Here is a 19,086-nt window from a genome sequence, read left to right as displayed (position 1 = left end):
TGAATCTGAGAACCAGTAAAGTGCAACCAGATGGGGAAGACATGTTTATACATGTTGCTGAGTAAGTTTCCAGCAAACCTTTCTATCACAGATGTGGAGAGAGTTAATTTTTTTCAAGAGAGTGCCGTTTCTTCAGTCTTACATTGTTATTGAGTTTTCAGTGAGTTTGCTTTCAGAAATACACTGTACTAATAATGTTGGTGCTGAGAAATTTTTTAGCTATCATTTTAACTTGAGCGTAAGCATGTCTGACACCTTTCTCTGTGAATTATTCCCAGCAATGTACAGCTGTGTTTTTGCCTGACAGAGTGTACGTGTTCAAGTTTTAATGGCTCCTGTCATGTCATCATGCAAATTTAAATGCATTAAATATTCAGATTGTGCAAGAGCCTCTACCAGGCTTGTTATACAGTGAGAGCTAATATATTAATCAAACATCTTAATATATGTTCCAGTATGAGCAGTATTAGCTGGGACTCTGTTAAATAGCTGACATTCAAAGTCTACTCCTAATTTTGTAAAGTCTGCTTGTATCATTGCTGCTGTCATCTACTGACATTCGTGCCGTTTCCACATGGCATTCTCACTCTGTAATTGTCTGCCAGTGAAAATACAGGTATTATCCATCTATCTTAGAAATTACCATTTTCTTCACTGGCTGCGTGCCACAGCTTTGTCAGGATGTCACAGAACTTAGCTACTAGGTAAGTTGCTACAAGTTGGATATGGCTGCTTTAGAAGTACCCTACTATGGGAATAATTAGACAAATACCATTATTGAGGCTGAGTTAAAACAACAGTGTCAAAGAAATTAAGAATGTTGTTGTGGTATTATTGTGATTTTGCAAATCAATTGCCAAAATTAAATAAAAATAATTTAAACTATTACTGAGTTTTACATACATAGGTAGGAGACAAGTGGGTTCCTCAGCAAGCCAAATTCGGTGCTTGGGGCAAAGTTATCACCAAGTGTGAGGGCTTGATATAGAACCAGATCCCTCTTATTATTTTTCAATAGTGACATACAACTCCCTAGTCATCGCTTTAAGACAAAGCCAGAGTATCAGAAATACTGAACGCAGAAGCAAAACCAAACCAAAAAACTACTTATGTAATCACCTTCATCTACAATTGCTGTATTCAATATAGTGTTAAAACTAACTAATGAATGATTTGCAGAAAACAAAATGGAGAAAATCAATGTTTAGAGTATTGTTTTTTCTGCCTTAAACTAGACACTCCCTTTCCAGTTCTTATGGAATTTATTTATGCATTTAAGTTTTGCCTTAACAACACACTGTACAGTTCACCTTCTATTGTTAAATTCTGTTTTACCATGTAAAACTGTAACATCTAGCGAAAATGGCCGCTGACATCATAGTGTACCTTCAGTGATGTGCAAATCCATTTTTTTTCTAAGCCATGACATGCATGGTATGCACTGATAGGACGCCAGAAAGGCACAAATTTACATCTTTGACTTTTGTGTCTTTTTGTTTGTTTGTTTCTTATACTTTAAAAATCCTATTAGTTTAAAATAATGAAAAAATATTATAGAATATAATACAAAAGTAAACAGATAAGAAATGATGCTTCATCATAAGTCAGTTATTCTGTTATACAGTTTTAATCCTCACTAGGGGAGGAAAAAAGATGATTCAGTCAAGCACTTTCATAATAAGCTAATTCTACCTGGTATTTAGTCCCATCGCAGACACTCATCCCAAATGGCTAAATGCTGATTCCACCTAGAAATAGCCAAAACAAAGAATTCGGCTTCCATAGTCTACAAGTTTTGCTTGTCCTCTCCCTAAATAAAACCACACAGATGGAGCAATCTTTGGAAATCATGTGAAACTAATTCATCTGCGGTAGGGAATTTGGAACAGAATATATTGAAAAAATTAATAGATCCACCAAAACCTAAGATTGAAAGTAGTATGTGAATAGGCAGCCTCCCAATGTGTGTTTTCTCCCAGTATATACAACAGGGTCCAAACTAGGCTCATTCCTGGGGTTTGGCTTTATTCAAAAGAAACCAGTGTTAAGGTAGCAAAGCTTAGCTCTGGTCTCTTCCCCAAAGTTGGCTGCTTTTGCAACAAACCTCTTAGGATCCCGAGTGTTTGCTGCAGGCCTGCGCTCCCTCATGAATTTTTGCTGTCTTCTAACCAAGAAAATTCCTTCGCCAGCTTCCTCACTCAGTGACTGTCACCCAGTCCTGGTACGCAACAGGGAGGACAGTGTCCCACCCAGCTGGGGTGCACTGAATACTCAATAGATGGTCTTGTGAAAAGAAATGCAAAAAAGCAGCGGCACCCCTCACTATTGCTCCCATCTGTCCCAGGGGGGATAGAGGTTGCCAACCCGTCACACTGTGGTTGTTGTTAAAATTCAGCTAAAGCACATAAACACAGCTTTATAGACGGAATAAAATTGCACAAGTGGTCCTATAATAAGACTTTGACCTGCTGTCTAAACTTGTTAAAACATGCCATTCCAGTCAAAGTTGCTCTACACCTGGCTGAGGAGGATACTGGGAGGAGGAAGAGGAGGAGGACAGAGGGAGGCAACATGAGAACTGGTGGCAACGTGGACTTCTGTCGAGGTTAACAGCCATGGGAAGAGTTGATGGGAAAGGATGAACACAGTTACTAATGGCTTAGCTGCAGTCTTTACTGTAGTGGTTTTATTGTTATTTTGGGTAAAACTAGTGTAAGCATGTTCAGCTATACTGAAATCACACCTTCATTTGCCAGTGCAGATGCACCCCGTAAATGTAAAGCCACTCCACAGTCTGTTGTTATTATAATCTTCAACAGCCTATGGAGGAATACAGACTGCTTAGTGACTTGCAGCACAGATTCCCTGTAGCCCTAGTTACATAAACCACTGTTTAAAATACACAATTTAGTTATAAAATGCACATTAAAAGCTGCTTCACTGTCTCCCTCCTCGAAGTATATATTGAGCTCCCCATAAAGGATATTTACATTACAAGATCAGTTAAAAAGAAGCTGAAAGAAGCTATCGAGAGTTTCAGCCCATGGCTACACTTTCTAGCCCTACTGCAAAGTGTTTGGGATTGTCCTAGGACGCTGGGGTGAGGGAGTAGCTAAGAGACTGTCTGGGTAGAGGAAGCGTGCTGGGAAATGGTTGTGAATTTGCCAGGAAGGGGAAGTTGCCCCACAGGTGACTGGGGGTTACAGCACATATTGAGCAGTACATGTTCACTGGTGACAGGCACTTCCTCACTGTGCTCACGAGACCACCATCGCTTCATAGGACTACAAAGGGGATTTGAATTCATTCCTGTTTGTGTGCCCCAACACATGACAGTGAAGAATGAACTGTCTTCCAAACTGAATGACCAGGCAACCAAGCACATTTGGGAGAGATTTGTTCAACTAATGTTAAAAGTTAAATATTATCTTTACTGGACAGTAATTGTTCACTGAGGAATCTTCTTTCAGGCTGTAAATAATGTTTTGTATTGTCACAGTATTATTCACTTTCAGGAAATATCGGGTTTGTAGTACAAAGGCAGAGCCATATTAGTTAAAATTCATTCGGCATCTCCCCTTTGCCTTTAAAAAACTTTCAAAAAACAAACCTGAAACATTAAATGATGCTTCTTATGCTTTAAATCCTGGCATTGTAAAACATAGGCTATAGACTGTTGAGACACTTTCAGTTGGTGGCTATAAAACTGCTGAGGATATCAGTTGAAACTTCTGCAGGCTGCATGGAAAGAGCATTTCAAACTCTGTATTTGCCAGAGTTCACTCCTCTGTGCAGTAGCACATTATTCTTGAAGCAGTGCTTCTACTCAATTCTTTAATGTTTTTCCAGAACGAAAAGCATATTAGCTGAGTATCTCTCTTCCATAGTGCTACTGTTAAAAATCAGAGCCTTCATACAAACAATGCTGAGGGAACTGGCATGCCTCTACTGTATGTCTTTATCTCAGTTCCCAGCGTTTAACTGGAATCATAGACTGGGAAGCAAATAACACTGAGTACTGTCACAGGGCTCTGATATCATGGTATCAATTGCATAGTGCTAAGGTATGCAAGCTGCTTTACAGTCCTGCACACCAGCGTGCACCTTTGCCTTGGAGAGAAAACTGCTGCTCTCAAATTGTCCATGGCAGATCCAGAAGCTACTGCTGGTGTTTTATCTCAGTGGGACTGGAGGGTGACTTGGGTGTCCGCGTGGCCCAGAAAGCAGCAGCTGCTGCTCTGGATCCTGCTGTCTCTGACAGTGTGCAAGGGATACCAGCACAAACAAAATTAACATCTGGCGTGTAACATGAGTTATCCCCACTCTTAGCAGCACTAATACCTGAAATCCCTTAGGGGTTGGTCCGGAAAAGAAACAACGTGTAGAATTTACATTCAGGAATTGTCCTGCCAGGAACAGTTCCTTACTTTCCTTCCCAATGCACTAGCAAGATTAGCACTGAATCAACACGGAAAAACCCACTGAAGACAGTGAGAGTAATACATAAACGTACCCAGCTGCAGAAAGGAAGGACTATTTGTATAAGGAAGCTTCTTCCCCTTTAGTGTTTAACCATTTTTGTTTGCTCTGTCTCAAAACACTAGATACTGTTTTGAGATATTGTTAAAATGCTACTCAAAACCTGTTTCGTAAGCAACAGAATCCTTAGAAGAAGATCAGCAAAGGGACAAAAGTGATAAAGTAACTAAAAAAACCCTGTATGACTGGATTTAAAACCGACCAAATGGTACCAAATAAAAGGCAGGAAAACTTTGAAGAATACCCATGAGTGCTGATTCCTCCAACTTAGAGAATTTACACCGATAATGAGCAGTATCAGAGATAATTTATTCATAAAAATAATCTTGTATCTCAAGTCTTGTCTTTCTTAAGATTGACTTTAATGTTTGCTGCTGAAATCTGAAGTGCCAAAAGCGTGCATGTGCAAGAATATAGTTTGAAACGTATTGTGTAAGGCCACTTTACTCTGGATTGCTGTAGATATTTTCTCTGCTCACTGTCACATAATGCACATGTTTCTAAGCACCTGTCTGTGTTTCTTCTGTTTCTCTGACGGTCACTGACTTTTAATGTTGTCCTCAGTAAGGGAAGAATCAAGTTTAAGCCACAGACTTCAATGCTGCTTCCACTGATGCTGTTATGGCAGTATCCCCTGTACTATGAGCTTACAGAAAACTGACTGTTGTTTTGAAAACAGACCATTTCTATTAATATATTTTATTTTAATAAAGTGTTAGAAGCATGACTATTTTACTTCAATACTTCTTTATACCATACTTTGAATATTTAAGACCTCTCTTTGCTATGTTAAAAACAGGCACTGTTGAACAACTGATATATTTCCCCAAAGAAGAATTCAACTTGCCTAGTTCCTAATGCAGTAATTACTTATGCAAGTCGTTAAGAATACAAACACTTCCCTTGAAATCACATGAAGAAGGATATGCTGAATCATGGCCTTTGCTATATAGTCTCAGTTTCTACAGGTACTCCCATAATTCACTAGTAATAATGATCCTTTTTTTCCACCTACTTAAGAGTATTGTATCAATGCAGAAGGTTTTTGCAGTGCAGGTTTTCACAGGAAAATTTTTTTTGTTCTAAGTATTACCTGTCTGAAGGTAAAGAAACATGTTAAACACCCATTCAGTAAATATTGATTTAGCTTTTAGCCAACCTTTTTGTTCTTAAAGCAAAAAGAATCAAGGTATGAAATCCTATTGACTGAACTGCCAAACTCAATGGGAAAATTCTCATTGGCGTCAGTATAAATCAGGATTTCACAAGGAACATTTATGTATGTAGCATGGGCTAGTTCTGGTAGTGTGAAGACTTACAGGGTGCTCACAAAATAAAAAACAACATTAACTCAACCATGCAGAACCATCAGAAATTGGTTAGACTGCCACACAACTTTCTTAGCTTTCCAGTCACACACACACACCTTCTCCAACTGCTCTTCCTGCTAAATAAATAAACCATAAAGAAAAGCCTAGAAAACACCAACTAGTACCCATGTAGATTTTGTGAGGCTTGCATATAATATATATGTAAAATAAAAGATTTTTTTTCTCTCAGTCCTCACTCAGGCACGATTGAATCCAATGATGGAGAGTAAACTGATTAATCAATTTTTCTTTAGAATCTTGAAAAAACCTTTTAGTAAATTTTATATATTCCTGTTAATGCTCTAATACGGAACATTCTGAAATAGATCCAATGTACATTTCTACTGTTTAAGGTTTCACGTGTTGCCTTGCACTTTATAGAGATGGCTTTCATTAATAGTGAAATAAACCTGATGCTGTTTTTACTCAGTAGGCTTTGGCCACTCTATTCCCTTCTTCCCCTTTATGTGTCAGTTTTAAATTGCTTGACAAATATTCTGTTTCATGCTTCCCCACTGCTGGCATACATCATCTTTAAAGATTCGATAGAGATAGGAAGGCTAAAAAGGCAACAGGTAGGTAATGCAGCAGACATTTCTGTCTCCTGTTAAACTTGCTCAGAGTAACAAGCAGTAAGATTGTATTTTTTCTTCAGAGTGCGGGTGGAGAGGCCATGAATGAAAACAAATTTCTGAACACGGACTCCAGCGCAGGATCAGTGGAAACAACCGTCAAGCCATTACCATTTAAAGATCCAAACTTCATTGTAAGTATATTATTTTAACAATCTGTTATTCTAAACTCTTCAAATAAAACATTAACTAGGATTCTATTTAACCATATTGAGAAAGTCAGCTTAACAGACAAATAAAAGGTCAATAATTTTTAAGAAATGCACCTCAAGTCCATGCCACACTATGGTCCAAAGTGCACACTATATTATAGCGTGAAAATGGCACTGGTCCAGAGGCAGAACTATTATATTAAATCCTGGAATAGAGTCAGAAAACCTGCTAGATCAAGCTAAGCGCAGAAGTTTTATGGTGTAGTATCTCACAAAGTACCACAGCTAGAGAGGAGCAATTTATACTGCTGTGAATGTAGGAATCCCATCTCCCAGTTCCCAGCCAAGGCAGTCTGCAAAGCAATTGAACTAGAAATCAGCCAGAGAGACATTAGCAACTGGCATTTTGCTTCTCTCCCAGTCCCTGAAACTCTAACAGACCTGTGTTGTCTGTTCTTCCAGTAATTGCTGGATTTAGAAGCAAATGCTCCATGCTCCCCAGAAGCCTGGCCTGCCAGCATTCAGAAGTCATGTAAACTCTGACAGCTGACGAAATACAGGCTGCTAAAGTACTCTGAGATTTAAATTGGGGGAGAAGATGAAGGAAGACTACAGCTAGTAATGCTGTCACTGCTGGGTTTATTTTTAACATCTTTTTATCTTGCTGTGCCAGGGCCAACTCATTGACACACTGTACAAATGCTTTCTAGACAAGCAAACTTTGCTCAGACTGCTGGTCCTAAGCCAGTACTTAGAAAGAAGGATTTTATCCCAGATTTCATTCTGTATGAATAAGATACAGTATCCCACAGCATAAAACCTGAGTAATCGGGCATTGCACAGCTCACTAAGCACAGGTTTCAAAGTTGCTCTATGTCTGCTTTGCAGAGGACCTCTGTCACAAGAGGGGCATTCATATGACTGTATACTTTGCTCAGCCTAATCCTCCAGTGAGCACCAGCATCTTTGAGAAATGGGGCTTATTGGAAAAGCTCCCTTTGCACCCAGAGGCATTCCTAAATAGCCATGAGGCCTTGTGCTGATCCTTTAGTTTTTAGAGGGATGTCACCATTTCCGAAGAGGCAATACTAATGTCTGCATGCTTGAAATAATAATGAATGTACAGGGCCTTTGACAACTGCTGCAGAAATAATAGGCAGTTATAAAAACGTGAAATTGTCCTCCCTAATACAGTAACTAATATGAGAAAAAATGTATTGAGTTTTAACTAGCTTTTTGTCAGTATGAACTGGTACTAACAATTTGGATGATTTTTTGCATCCTTCCAGCCTAATTTGCCTTAAAAGGAAGATAATAAATAAAATAATGTCTATCTGTCATAAATACACTCAAGTTTGAACCAATAGCTCACTGCAGAGGATAGACTTAAAAGCAGATAAGAACGAGTTTTTCTAAACATCCTGAATGGAATTTGCATCCCTTGGCAATGGGGAAGAGGAAAAAGACCTGACAATTGTGCAGATCAATGAATAGCTCCACGTGTCCTAGCTCCAGCTTTCCCTAAGCTTCACCAGTGCAGAGGCAACTTGGTTCATTTGCAGTTGGCAGTCATTGCGATTTGATTGTAGGTATGTGAGGTGATACTCAGCCCCATTCCTAGGAGGCCTAAGTTCATATAAACCCAATAATTGCTTTGAGAAACCAGATTACTGAAAAAAACCCAAAACATGATGCAATTATTTCAGGGAAAATTCATGTAATTAATTTGAGTTAGTAATGTGGTAGTACATCTATTTTCATCTCATGTTCCAGCAGTCTCTGTTTTAGAATGATCTCTAGATTACTAAGGTGTTACTCTCAAAGCAAAGATTTGCATGTACTTTCTATAGTGGACATCCATTGCCAAAACCTGATATATGATCGGCTCATGAGCATCTTTTCTGAATATATCTTACGTCTACAGAAAAAAGCTTTCTCATTGAATCCTTCCTCCTATTATTCTCACAATTTAACAGGCTAATTTGTAAAACAATCACAGTAGAAGTGTGTTTGCAGACCTTTGCTGAGTTTTGATGAGACTGATGTGGCAGGTAGTAATTAACAGATAACAACAACCCCCCAATTGTAAGAACATTTTATTTTCTGAAGTAAAGTTGTAAATCTGTATCCTTTGATCATTTAGAAGTAGTACAGTATGTTGTGCAGCTTCTGCCTCTGGAGGGACATAAATAAATTACTCTGTAGCAATCACATTTGATAACTGAAACTACCATTACAGTACCTGTGGCAAGCTTTCCATTAGTGTACCTTTCAAAATGCAAAATTGTCTTGGCAGCCAACATTCTATTTATTACTCTTTTTCTTCTGTCCTCTATCCTTTGAAAAAAAATAAAATTTCCAGAACATTTCTCATAGTATTCATTACATTTTGCAAGATCAGTTGTGTTTTCTACAGTCATGGATAATTTACAAGAGCTGGAGCTGCACCTGTAATATGCCATAAAAAGGAGAGAAAATTTAGCTGTGTAATCACAATTTTAGACACAACTTCATAGTAATAAGCTCTAATATGATGGGAAGTACATACAGAATCCTGTAATCTCAGGCTAAACCTAACCACATTGATTTTCTATTTCCATGTAAAAAGCAGATTTTCGTTTCCTTCAGTTAATCCTAAACATAGTAGCTTTGACACAGTCCAAAAAGCTTTTGTTTTTCTTGCAGCCAAGATTAAAGTGTACAGTATATTAGCCTGCTGATGAAATGAGGATAACAACTGGTTCGCGACAAGATGAGACGTATCAGAAAGACTATGAAATAGAAGTGTCACACTCTGAAATAGCATTCTTTATTTATTTTTCCTCTAAACACCGTATTTTTAATTCTAGCACTCTGGCATTGGTGGCGCAGCAGCTGGCAAGAAGAACAGAACTTGGAAGAACCTAAAACAAATTCTTGCTTCTGAAAGGGCATTGCCATGGCAACTAAATGATCCTAGCTGTAAGCTGCTTAGATTCTTTGCATGTATTTATAAATAATAAAATCCACACAAATAACTTTCTTTAAAACAAACCTAAATTATTTCATCAGTGCATGCAGTATCCTGCTTGAACAGGGTCTAGTAGTACATTTAAGACTAGTCCAATCCCACTCACCAGTCCTAAGTGGAAAGTAGGGGGAAGCAAATAATTTGGAGTATTGTGACAGAGTTCAACTACATTTGGGAGAGAGTTTAATAAAGAAAATATCTTAATGCACCCAGGTCACAAACTCCTTATTCCCATCAGGTTTTTGTCACCTCTTCACTGCTGAGGAGCCTCCTCCTCTGCATACAGCCCAGATGTCTTCTGATGGGTGGCTGCTGCTTGGTTAGCTATATTTGAAATATTTTCAAGTAGATTCTGCTAAGTCATGTACCTGCAGTAGCTTAGACCTCAGCCCAAGCTTCCTATCCAGCTCCTTATCCTAGATTCTTGGGAGATTTAAAACCTACATCCCCTATTTAGTTCAGCACAGCTGAAACTACACTATTAGCAGACCTGATTAGCAGTCCTAGCTGGTGTACATCTACAGGAGCAGAGTTACAGCAGTGGTCTTAATCTAGATATACTTCAAGTCTACTCATAAAGTACGATACTGTTGAATGCAGCTGGAGGCAGAATGTGATCCTCAGATTTTACTTAAGCAAGTGGAGGTATTTCAGAATTGAGCATATGCATATACTTTTTGTCAGACTTGGTGCTTTATCCAAAAATAGCTTGCCATTTTTTGAAGTGTTTTAGACACAACTGTTGTAGAATAATGCAGACTACTATGTGTTCCTAGCTATTGTAACTGACAATCTGCTGATGTTGCTATTTCTATTACATTCTGTTAGCAACAGTAAATTTACAGGGTTGTTTTTAAGAAGGTGGGAAGATAAATTCAGTTGCATATTTAAACCCAGCTGTCTGTGGCATTAGTGTATTTTGAATTATGAGATGATGGTTAGAAATTTGATATGGATGGAGCATTTGAATTGATTATAGCATCTGAATGAGGTGTAAGGGAGATCAGGAGGGAGGAAAGAAATGAGTCGGGTACAAGATGTTTTCGTAAACATCCAAAATTGGTGATTTCACTACTTAAACATACCAACTGTATCTTAAAAATGTTTATGAATGAGAGTTATCTGAAGGGCACCAAAGAACAGCAATTTCCATCATTTAATTTAAACATTCAGACATTTTTCTAGGTCATTGACTGGGCTTAAAGTGGTACATGCTTAAAGATTTAACTGATTTAAAAGATTACCTTGCTTTTCTGGATTATAGTATTTCAGAGCTGCAATCTTGAGCAATGTTTTGTGGCCTTAACTTACAGCATGCATATAAGACTTGAAAGAAATCAACAAATTTCAAATAGCTCTCACATTTTTCCTTTTGGGGAGAGTTTCCTTTTGAGGAGGGCAGTTCTACTTACTGAACTAGTACTACAGAGGTGAGGAGAATCAGGCTGTTTACAGTGCTAACAGGCTACATATTTTCGGAGGTAATTCTGCTTCATATTTCTTTGCCTTAGTGCTGCTAGTTAATAGAGACTGCAGAAAGTAAAGGCAGCATTTTAAAGAAGTATTGTTACCCATTTACATTTAGGGTTTATGTTTTAAATATATATAGCACACTGAATTTATCCCTTTGTTTCTCTCTAGATTTTAATATTGATGCTCCTCCTTCCTTTAAGCCTGCCAAGAAATATTCAGACATTTCAGGACTGCCGGTAAATATTTTGTCTCTTCAAAATCGGCATCTCAGGTGCCACAATGAAATAAAGCTGGTGCATGCTTTTGTAAAAGATGTACTTGCTGAGGTTCCTATTCAGCCTTGTGCTTAATAGTTGCCCTGGGATTTAGGTCCAAACTCCAAATACTGTCACTACATCACAAAATCCTTAGGGTGTTAATGAATGTCAGCACAGATTAAATAACCTTGTCCTGCCAGGTGGCTCATATCACACCACTCTCCCAGCTGCAGAATCTGCATTGGTCCCCATCATTTCTGATTCTTTAGATTGTTGCAATGAAAGCTGGTAACCCACAGTCTCCATGACTGCTAACTTTGCCAAGCTTTAACCACACAGACTGAAACTTTCCATGCTGAGTGTTTGCCCGAGGCTGATTTCTTTCATTATATCTTTTAGAGAAAGTTTCAAAAAGATGGCTCAGCAATTTCCAAGAAAGAGATTAGGCAAAATTATATTGATTGGCCCAGCTTAAAAAAACCCTTGTTGTCATTGCTCTCAAACTTTCCATCAAACAAATCAGCCTGAGACAGACACTTGGCATGGACTTTTGAGAATTTCAGATACCCCCCATGCTTCAGAGCTGGAACTTCAAGTCTGGCAGATGTATAGCCTGTGTGTCACAGATGGGCTCTTTTACATGGTCTTGCTAAAGAAAAAAGAAAAAATGAAAAAAAAGAGACCCCTCACATTTAACTTGGGCATGGTTTGCACATGCTCCAAAAAGTCTCGATAGTTACAATTTGCCACCTGAATTCCCCAGAGATTCTGTTAGCACAAAACAGGACTAAAGTAACTGAATTCTGCCCAGAAAAAAAATTAGTATCTGCTGTTGACACTGTTCCTACTTGATGTGAATAGTTCTACTTAAAACAGGTGTTAGTAACAGGTATCTTTTCACTTTTCACCTGCAGCCTCCAGTGGATTATTTTGCAGAAGCCTATGCATTTATTACAATTGAAGTTAATGGGAATATTGTATTTTGGACTATAAAAAGGGTTAAGTAATTGTTACATTAAATAACACAATAATGAAAACTTTGTAATGTCAAAGAGCCTTAGACAGAATTCCTGGGTTCCTTCCCTCAGCTTAATCTGTTTCTCATCCATAGGGCAGTAGCCCACCTCACAGGCTTGATCTCAACTTAGAGAGATGCCTGTGAATATACACGTTTATTATGCTGATGCAGGTTACAGGTTAACCCAGAACCTTGTGTTCTGTACACTGAATTAGGTGAAAGTCCCTGTTGGGGAAAAAAAATAGGTGAGCACTTAATTAAGGACTGCCTTGTAGTGGATACAGACTGCAAGGCATTAAAGAATACCTATAGCACCAACTGTAATCGTGCACATCTTAACATTTGAGTTCTTGATTTGGTAGCATATGTTTTCTTTGACTTTTTTATTTTTTAAGTAACACATTTAAATACGGCACCTAGGAGGTGGCACATTTCCAGCTTGTGCCTTTAAGCATGATTTGGAAATGGAGTGGGTTGCTTGGATCGAGGCTGGGCTGGTAACCCTTGGGAATGGGAAAGTAACATCTCCCCCTCAGATGAACTGTCAGACAGCAAATGGAAGAGACTGCTTGCAAACCCCGGGAAAATAATTCCCTCTAGCCAGGCAGACTTACAGTCTTGTACTTGTAGGAGTATTGCTCTGATATAATAGCAACATGTTGTCAGACAAGGAGCAGGGGTCAGCTGAATAAGGGACTTCGTGTAAGTACCCCTACTCAATATAAAAATGCAGTGGATGTGGGAAGGGGGATAGGTGGACATGTGAAATAATAATGAGCAGATTTTGCCAAAATAGCAAAAGTTCCATACTGGGTCACTTAATGGTGTCAGTCTGTTTCCTGTCCTCTTTCCTCTAGAGTTGCTTTTCAAGTATTAGTAGCATTCACACCAGGTGTTATTAGAGCTGCAGCAACATCTCTAACCTGTGAAGGGCTTATGTGGGGCAGAAGGCATAAAGGCATAAGTCCGTTTCACTTCCCCATCTCCAAGGAACCAAGCAGTGCTTTCCAGCACTGTCCTTTGATGCATTTCAAAACTAGTCAGTCACTGCACCTATAGCGAGATGATGCAGGTTATAGGTGTGGGTGAAGACCATGTCCCTACCAGCTAAGGGTCAGTTTAGCCATAGGAAGTAAGGGTCTTCCTCTCAGTTCCTCAGTTTTTCTTTACCAGCTCCTTCTTTCCATCAGTGATTTATGTATTCTAACTATTCTAGCTCCATATAAATACTCTCCTTTCTTTATGAATCCATTCGGTGCTGCTTTTGTTTCATTTTTTTGTATTTCCACTTTTTTTTCCTTCATTTTCCATCTTCTAATTGCATCATGAGTCAAGTTTCCTATTTTACCTGGCCTGCAAGGTTTCTCCAGACTATGATAAAAATACCATGTTTAAAAAAATCTTTTTTATTAAGATAACTGAGACAGCATGTCCTTTAAATTGCCAAGCCAGAAATGTTTCATAAGAAGCACTAAATATATTTTCAAGATCATCTCCTAGTAGGAACATATGTGGGGTAACAGAATATTTTAGAAATCTAGTATAAGAAAAATGTCCCCGTATCTTCTGTGTAAAATCTGAAAGCATTTGTATAAGAATATATTTTCTATGGGAATGCTGGATTCCCCATTAAAAAAAAAAAAAAAAAAAAGTAAAATAAATTCCTTAATATTACCCATTTAGGGAAGAATTAAATAGTCTAGCAGGTACAAAAAAAGAGAAGTGCATTAAAACACTCTCATCAGTATACCTGCAGTTACACTAAATGCCACAATTCTACTGATCCTCTTCTCTTTCTGTGTGTAACACAAACTGAATTAAATTTTCCAATGGTCTAAGCAGAGCAGCCAATTTATATTTGTAAGGCAGCCTAGAATTCAAAAGCTATTATCTAGTATATTGACACTGCAAAATAAAACTATTATTTCCAAACTTGTAAGATGAGTATTTAGATACTTTAACATGCAAAACAAAGTAAAAAAACCCCAAACCTTTAAATGCTTATATTCCTTTTCCTTTTCTGAAAATGTATCAGCCGTGTTTCTATAGAAACAGATTGAGATAAGTAATATATTGTATTTGAAGAGCATGTATCTGTGGACCTTGATTTAGTTTCTAAACATGACAGAGTTTTTTCTTTGCAAAATCACCTCACTTCACTTTTCTAATTTGTTTTAATTCTCACTGAATTAGCAGTAAAGTTTGTTTTCAGACTGAAGTCATGGCATAAATGACTAGTTACCATACATGAGTGTGTGCAAACAGTACAGCCCAATACAAAATATCAGAATGGTGAAGAACTGTCATAATATTTTTAACCTAGATTGGTAAGCAACACAAATTGCAGATATTGCTTGGCTAGTTTATTACAGAATCATGCACATTTGAAAAGCAGTCTACTTGGTTTGCTTTTTTGGACATGAGGCCAGATTTAAAGTGTGAAATGAAAGTAAATTTATACCTGCTGTAATCCATTAAGTTGCCACCAGTCCTAACTTTGCCATTTGTTTGAAAATGGATTGATGATTTGACTGTTAGCTGACTACATTTAATTAACCGTGAAGCATTTCTTTGTAAAGAAACAAGCTACAAATAACACGTAATTTTCTGCTAAGACCTATCAGGCCAGATGATCAACTGGATTGTTAACCATGGTCAACAGATCCTTTCCAAGATAAAAATGGTGGAGGGCTCTGCACTTCAACAGTATGGACGGGGGAGAATGCTCCAGCTCTTCCTGGCCTTTTCTAGTAGCAATGTCTTAAGGAATTTCAACTGCTTGTGCCTTGCAGCCTGGCACCATCTCCTTTTAAAGAAAGGTACAGAAGACACTTTCAGAGCCTTGGCAGGCACTTGCTAATCCAGTGCTAAACAGGCAGTGATACCATGTCCTGGAGGCCTAAAGTGGAGAGACGATCCCCTGAAGCCTGCCTTTTTCCAGCCCAGCCTCCTGTGCTGCCCCTGAGCTCATATGAGCTCAAGGTTTCTGTAGCAACAGGGAAGGGGAGAGGATGGAAGGAAACTGGCACTGCTCCCGGGCACCCACGTCCAAATATAGCAGAGGATACAAGCATAGCCTGGCAGTAGCTGGCCAGGCTGCAATCCTGAAAGCAGGCATCTGGAGCAAAGCACAATGCTGAGATCAAATTTCTTATCAGTTCAGTCACAGAACCATAAGCTGAGACTCCCTTGCTTTAACAACCACTTTAATGTAAATTAAAAGCTAAGTTGTATGCAGGAAGAGAAAATCAGTCCAAAGCTATCAGAGCACCCATAATTCAGTGTCTTTGTGGGTAATTTATTGGCAGCGGACTGACTCTTTGGAGAGCTGCCTTGAGAGAGACTGCACAAGGCACAGAGTTGCAAGGGTGAGTTTAGAAAGTTGAGACATTCGTTTTACACTGTGTTTTGTATGAAACTATGTCAGCCCTCTGTTATGTTTAATGCATTTCTAATGTGATTTTATAGGGGTCTGTTAACTTCTCCTAAGTTCTGACACAAGGAGAAAGAAAAAAGTACAAACTTTTGGTCACATGGTAGAAGAGCAGTGCTGTTACTGGGAAGAGAAACTCACTATTTTGTGGTCTTGTAATCAGACACTTTAGTATTCTGTTTTGAGATTTTATTTGAATAGTGTTTCTGCCATTGTTTCTTTTTCAGGCAAATTACACAGATCCCCAAAGCAAGCTGAGATTTAGCACCATTGAAGAATTTGCCTATATTCGAATGCTCCCTTCAGATGTGGTTACAGGATACCTGGCTCTAAGGAAAGCAACAAGTATTGTTTCCTGAAGAGACCAAATATTGTTGTTTATCACTTGTGAACAGTGCTAATTTTGAGAATCATGATGGAAACTGACTGTGGGACTGAAGTTCTTAAAAACTATCCATGAATATTTACATCTGGAAGTAGTTGACGATACATGGATTTGAAAAACATGTGGATTTAATTTTGATAAATGCTGATATTTGTTAGTTTGCCAATTTGTAAGCAATTTGATTTGGTGAACAGAATCACTTAGACCTCAAGGATACGGATCTGCACCATAACGTCTGAGTTATATTAATTTCTGTAGAGACAGGATTTCATCTGCACCCTATATATTTTCCATACTGCTCTGGCTCAAAAGAAAGAGTTATTAAGGAAGAGGTACCAAGATATCCTAACTTCTAAACCTTCTTTGCAGATGTGCTTGGTACTTGGCTATGAGGAAGTTCGTCCCACCTGTAAAATGAAGTTAAAACACCTAGCAAGTGCTGCTGTTGTGATGACTGTTTACGGTACTGAGCACTGTGGAAATGAACAGCTTTACACAAATATTTGCATTGAAGAACTGTCAGTATAAATAAAGTTGGACTCGAATTTGTTTCTAAAATATTCTAATGAATATGCATAACAGGATCAAATCAAATCACCAGGTAACTCTTAATCATGACACTGTAGTTTTTGGATGCTTCATTTCACAACCTGACTATTCTTCTACCTTTGCTAGTTAGTACAATATTAGTACTAATTAGTACAAAAAAAGTACTGATTTCCCAGACTTTTTAAAAACTATACTAAAAAAAGCAGGAATTCCCCTGTCTAGTGATATTCTGACACCCAGATGGTCTTCAGCAAAGCGAGACCTCCTAGGTCAGGACACTGACATTTGCACCATTAGGTACCAGAAGAGTAATGGATAGTAACTGAACATTGTCACCTTTTAGAGGAAGGAGACTGAAGGAGAGTTTTGTCTCTTGCTGGGGGGGGGGGCGTGGGGGAGGTTGACAAGTACATGCCACTATCAGAATGACCATGATTTCCTGAAACTAAGTCTAGGGGCAAGGGGGCAGAGGGGTTTTCTGCCCATTCTTTTTTTTTGTCCTTTTTCTTATGACAAGCTGCTCTTTTGTTGTCTTCCCACTTCTGCATCTTTGTCCCAGCCTTAGATTCTTGTCAAGTTTTAATCTGGACTGCAAGTTCAGGCTCAGCCATTCCTAGCCTCCAGCCACACAGCCTTCACACCCATACTCCACCAACTGCCCTGCAGCTGTGGCACTTACCTCCCTTATCTGTCTGAACCAGTGGGTGTTAGCCAGAAGGGTGGCTAGGCAAGTTACCACTTGCTGGGAGAGTGCTCCTTCCCATGTGCGAAACTGCCAAGTGGAAGACTTGTCCCATAGCTTGTTAGTCCTGGACTGCCCAGGTCACTAAGGAGGTGAGACACTGATGATGGGACAGCAGTCCTGTCTCGGGTACCCAAGCCCTATCGTGGATATCGGGATCCTGTGCAAGGCACCTCTTCTCCCTGACTGCACAAGCAGCATGCAGTGGTGACTAGTTACTGTCTATCTGCACCTTGCATTCCTTGCATGCACATTTCTGTAGACATGGTAGTTATTAGAACAGATATTTTTTTTTCTCATTGAAAGAATAAATATTAATGCTAGTTTAATTTCAACTCCAAAACAGGAAAAACAATAATGGGACACATTGTTTAGTGGAAGTCTGTGGGACTCATTCCTCAGTTTTTGTTATCTAATATTTACAAAAACAAAGTAATTGAAAAAGTCTTTGACATGCTTACAATAGATCCTTCAAAACCCTGGACACCAGATAATGCTAGAACTGTATCACAGAACAAAAAAGAATAAGACAGGATATCTCCATGCCAGTAGGCATCCAAGCCACATTCTCTTTGCATCCGAGTTTTAGAATAGATGTTTTTAACTTTGTGTACTGAAGATGTGTTTATAAGATAAGCTTAACATTGATATGAAAACACATAGAACTTCTGTAAGATCATTTTTGCTTTAAATAAGCAGACAGCAGCTCAGAAAATCTTATTTCACCAGCTTGTTCTCTCCCACAAATATTTTTAACATTCTTTGGGAATGACTGGTTAAGAACTCAGGCTCCATCACCACCAGAAGTGCTCCATGCACTCCTGTGCTGTATATTAAGATGTTGTTTCTCAGCTAATTTCTACCACACAGCATTCATGCATTCCATTTTCAAAACTTAAGTGTCTTACTGAATAAATCAGCATCAGAAAAGTAAACACAGCTTAGATTTGTCAAAAATAGAAGTAACTCTTAATGCTCGCTATCCATACAATGGCTGTTAGATTCCCTTTTCTTTCCTTGTTTCTTCCTTTGTTAGCTACTGGTCCTTTTTTCTTAGCTGGTAGTACCTCACTTCTACTCATTAAGCTGTGTGGTAGTCAAGCCAAGAGTGATGAGTCAGCCACCAGCGCCATTCAGCCTTACACTGATCAACAACAGTTTACTATGTGGAACAATCAAAACAAGCAGGAAGCTGAGGACAGAAAAGATCTAGCAGTCAACATGAATGACATCGTTCAGTCCAGCTGGGTTTTTTGAGGGGGACAGCATGTGGACCTGCTGCTCTCATCAATGTCTTCTATGAGAGAGCTGAGCAATACCTCCCTTGCTGTATATAAGAGAAAATACGGATAAGCGAAGGGCTCATCTGTGCCACAGAGTAGTTTTAAAGTATGCTTTATTGACAGCTTTAGAAGAAGTGAAAAATTGAGAAGTACACTTATATTTAAAAGTACTTATGGGACGTTTTCTAGATAAACATAAATAAGTTGAATTTTAATTGAAAAGAGAGCAAAAGACAGACATTT

General features: G+C 38.6%; 1 protein-coding gene across 1 annotated transcript in view; it reads left to right on the top strand.

Annotated features, from left to right (window-relative positions):
• Positions 1-16,243, top strand: part of INO80C (INO80 complex subunit C) — an 18,682-nt gene extending 2,439 nt beyond the window's left edge. The window contains 4 exon segments of the mRNA XM_010074483.1: positions 6,565-6,675; positions 9,543-9,654; positions 11,345-11,412; positions 16,112-16,243. Of these exon segments, the coding sequence (XP_010072785.1) occupies positions 6,565-6,675; positions 9,543-9,654; positions 11,345-11,412; positions 16,112-16,243 (423 nt within the window).
• Positions 16,244-19,086: the final 2,843 nt, after the last annotated feature.

Source organism: Pterocles gutturalis, unplaced genomic scaffold (genome assembly GCF_000699245.1).
Source record: "Pterocles gutturalis isolate BGI_N339 unplaced genomic scaffold, ASM69924v1 scaffold22257, whole genome shotgun sequence".
NCBI lineage: Eukaryota > Metazoa > Chordata > Aves > Pterocliformes > Pteroclidae > Pterocles > Pterocles gutturalis.
The sequence above is the reverse complement of the archived record's forward strand: the minus strand, read 5'-3'. Positions and strand labels throughout refer to the sequence as shown.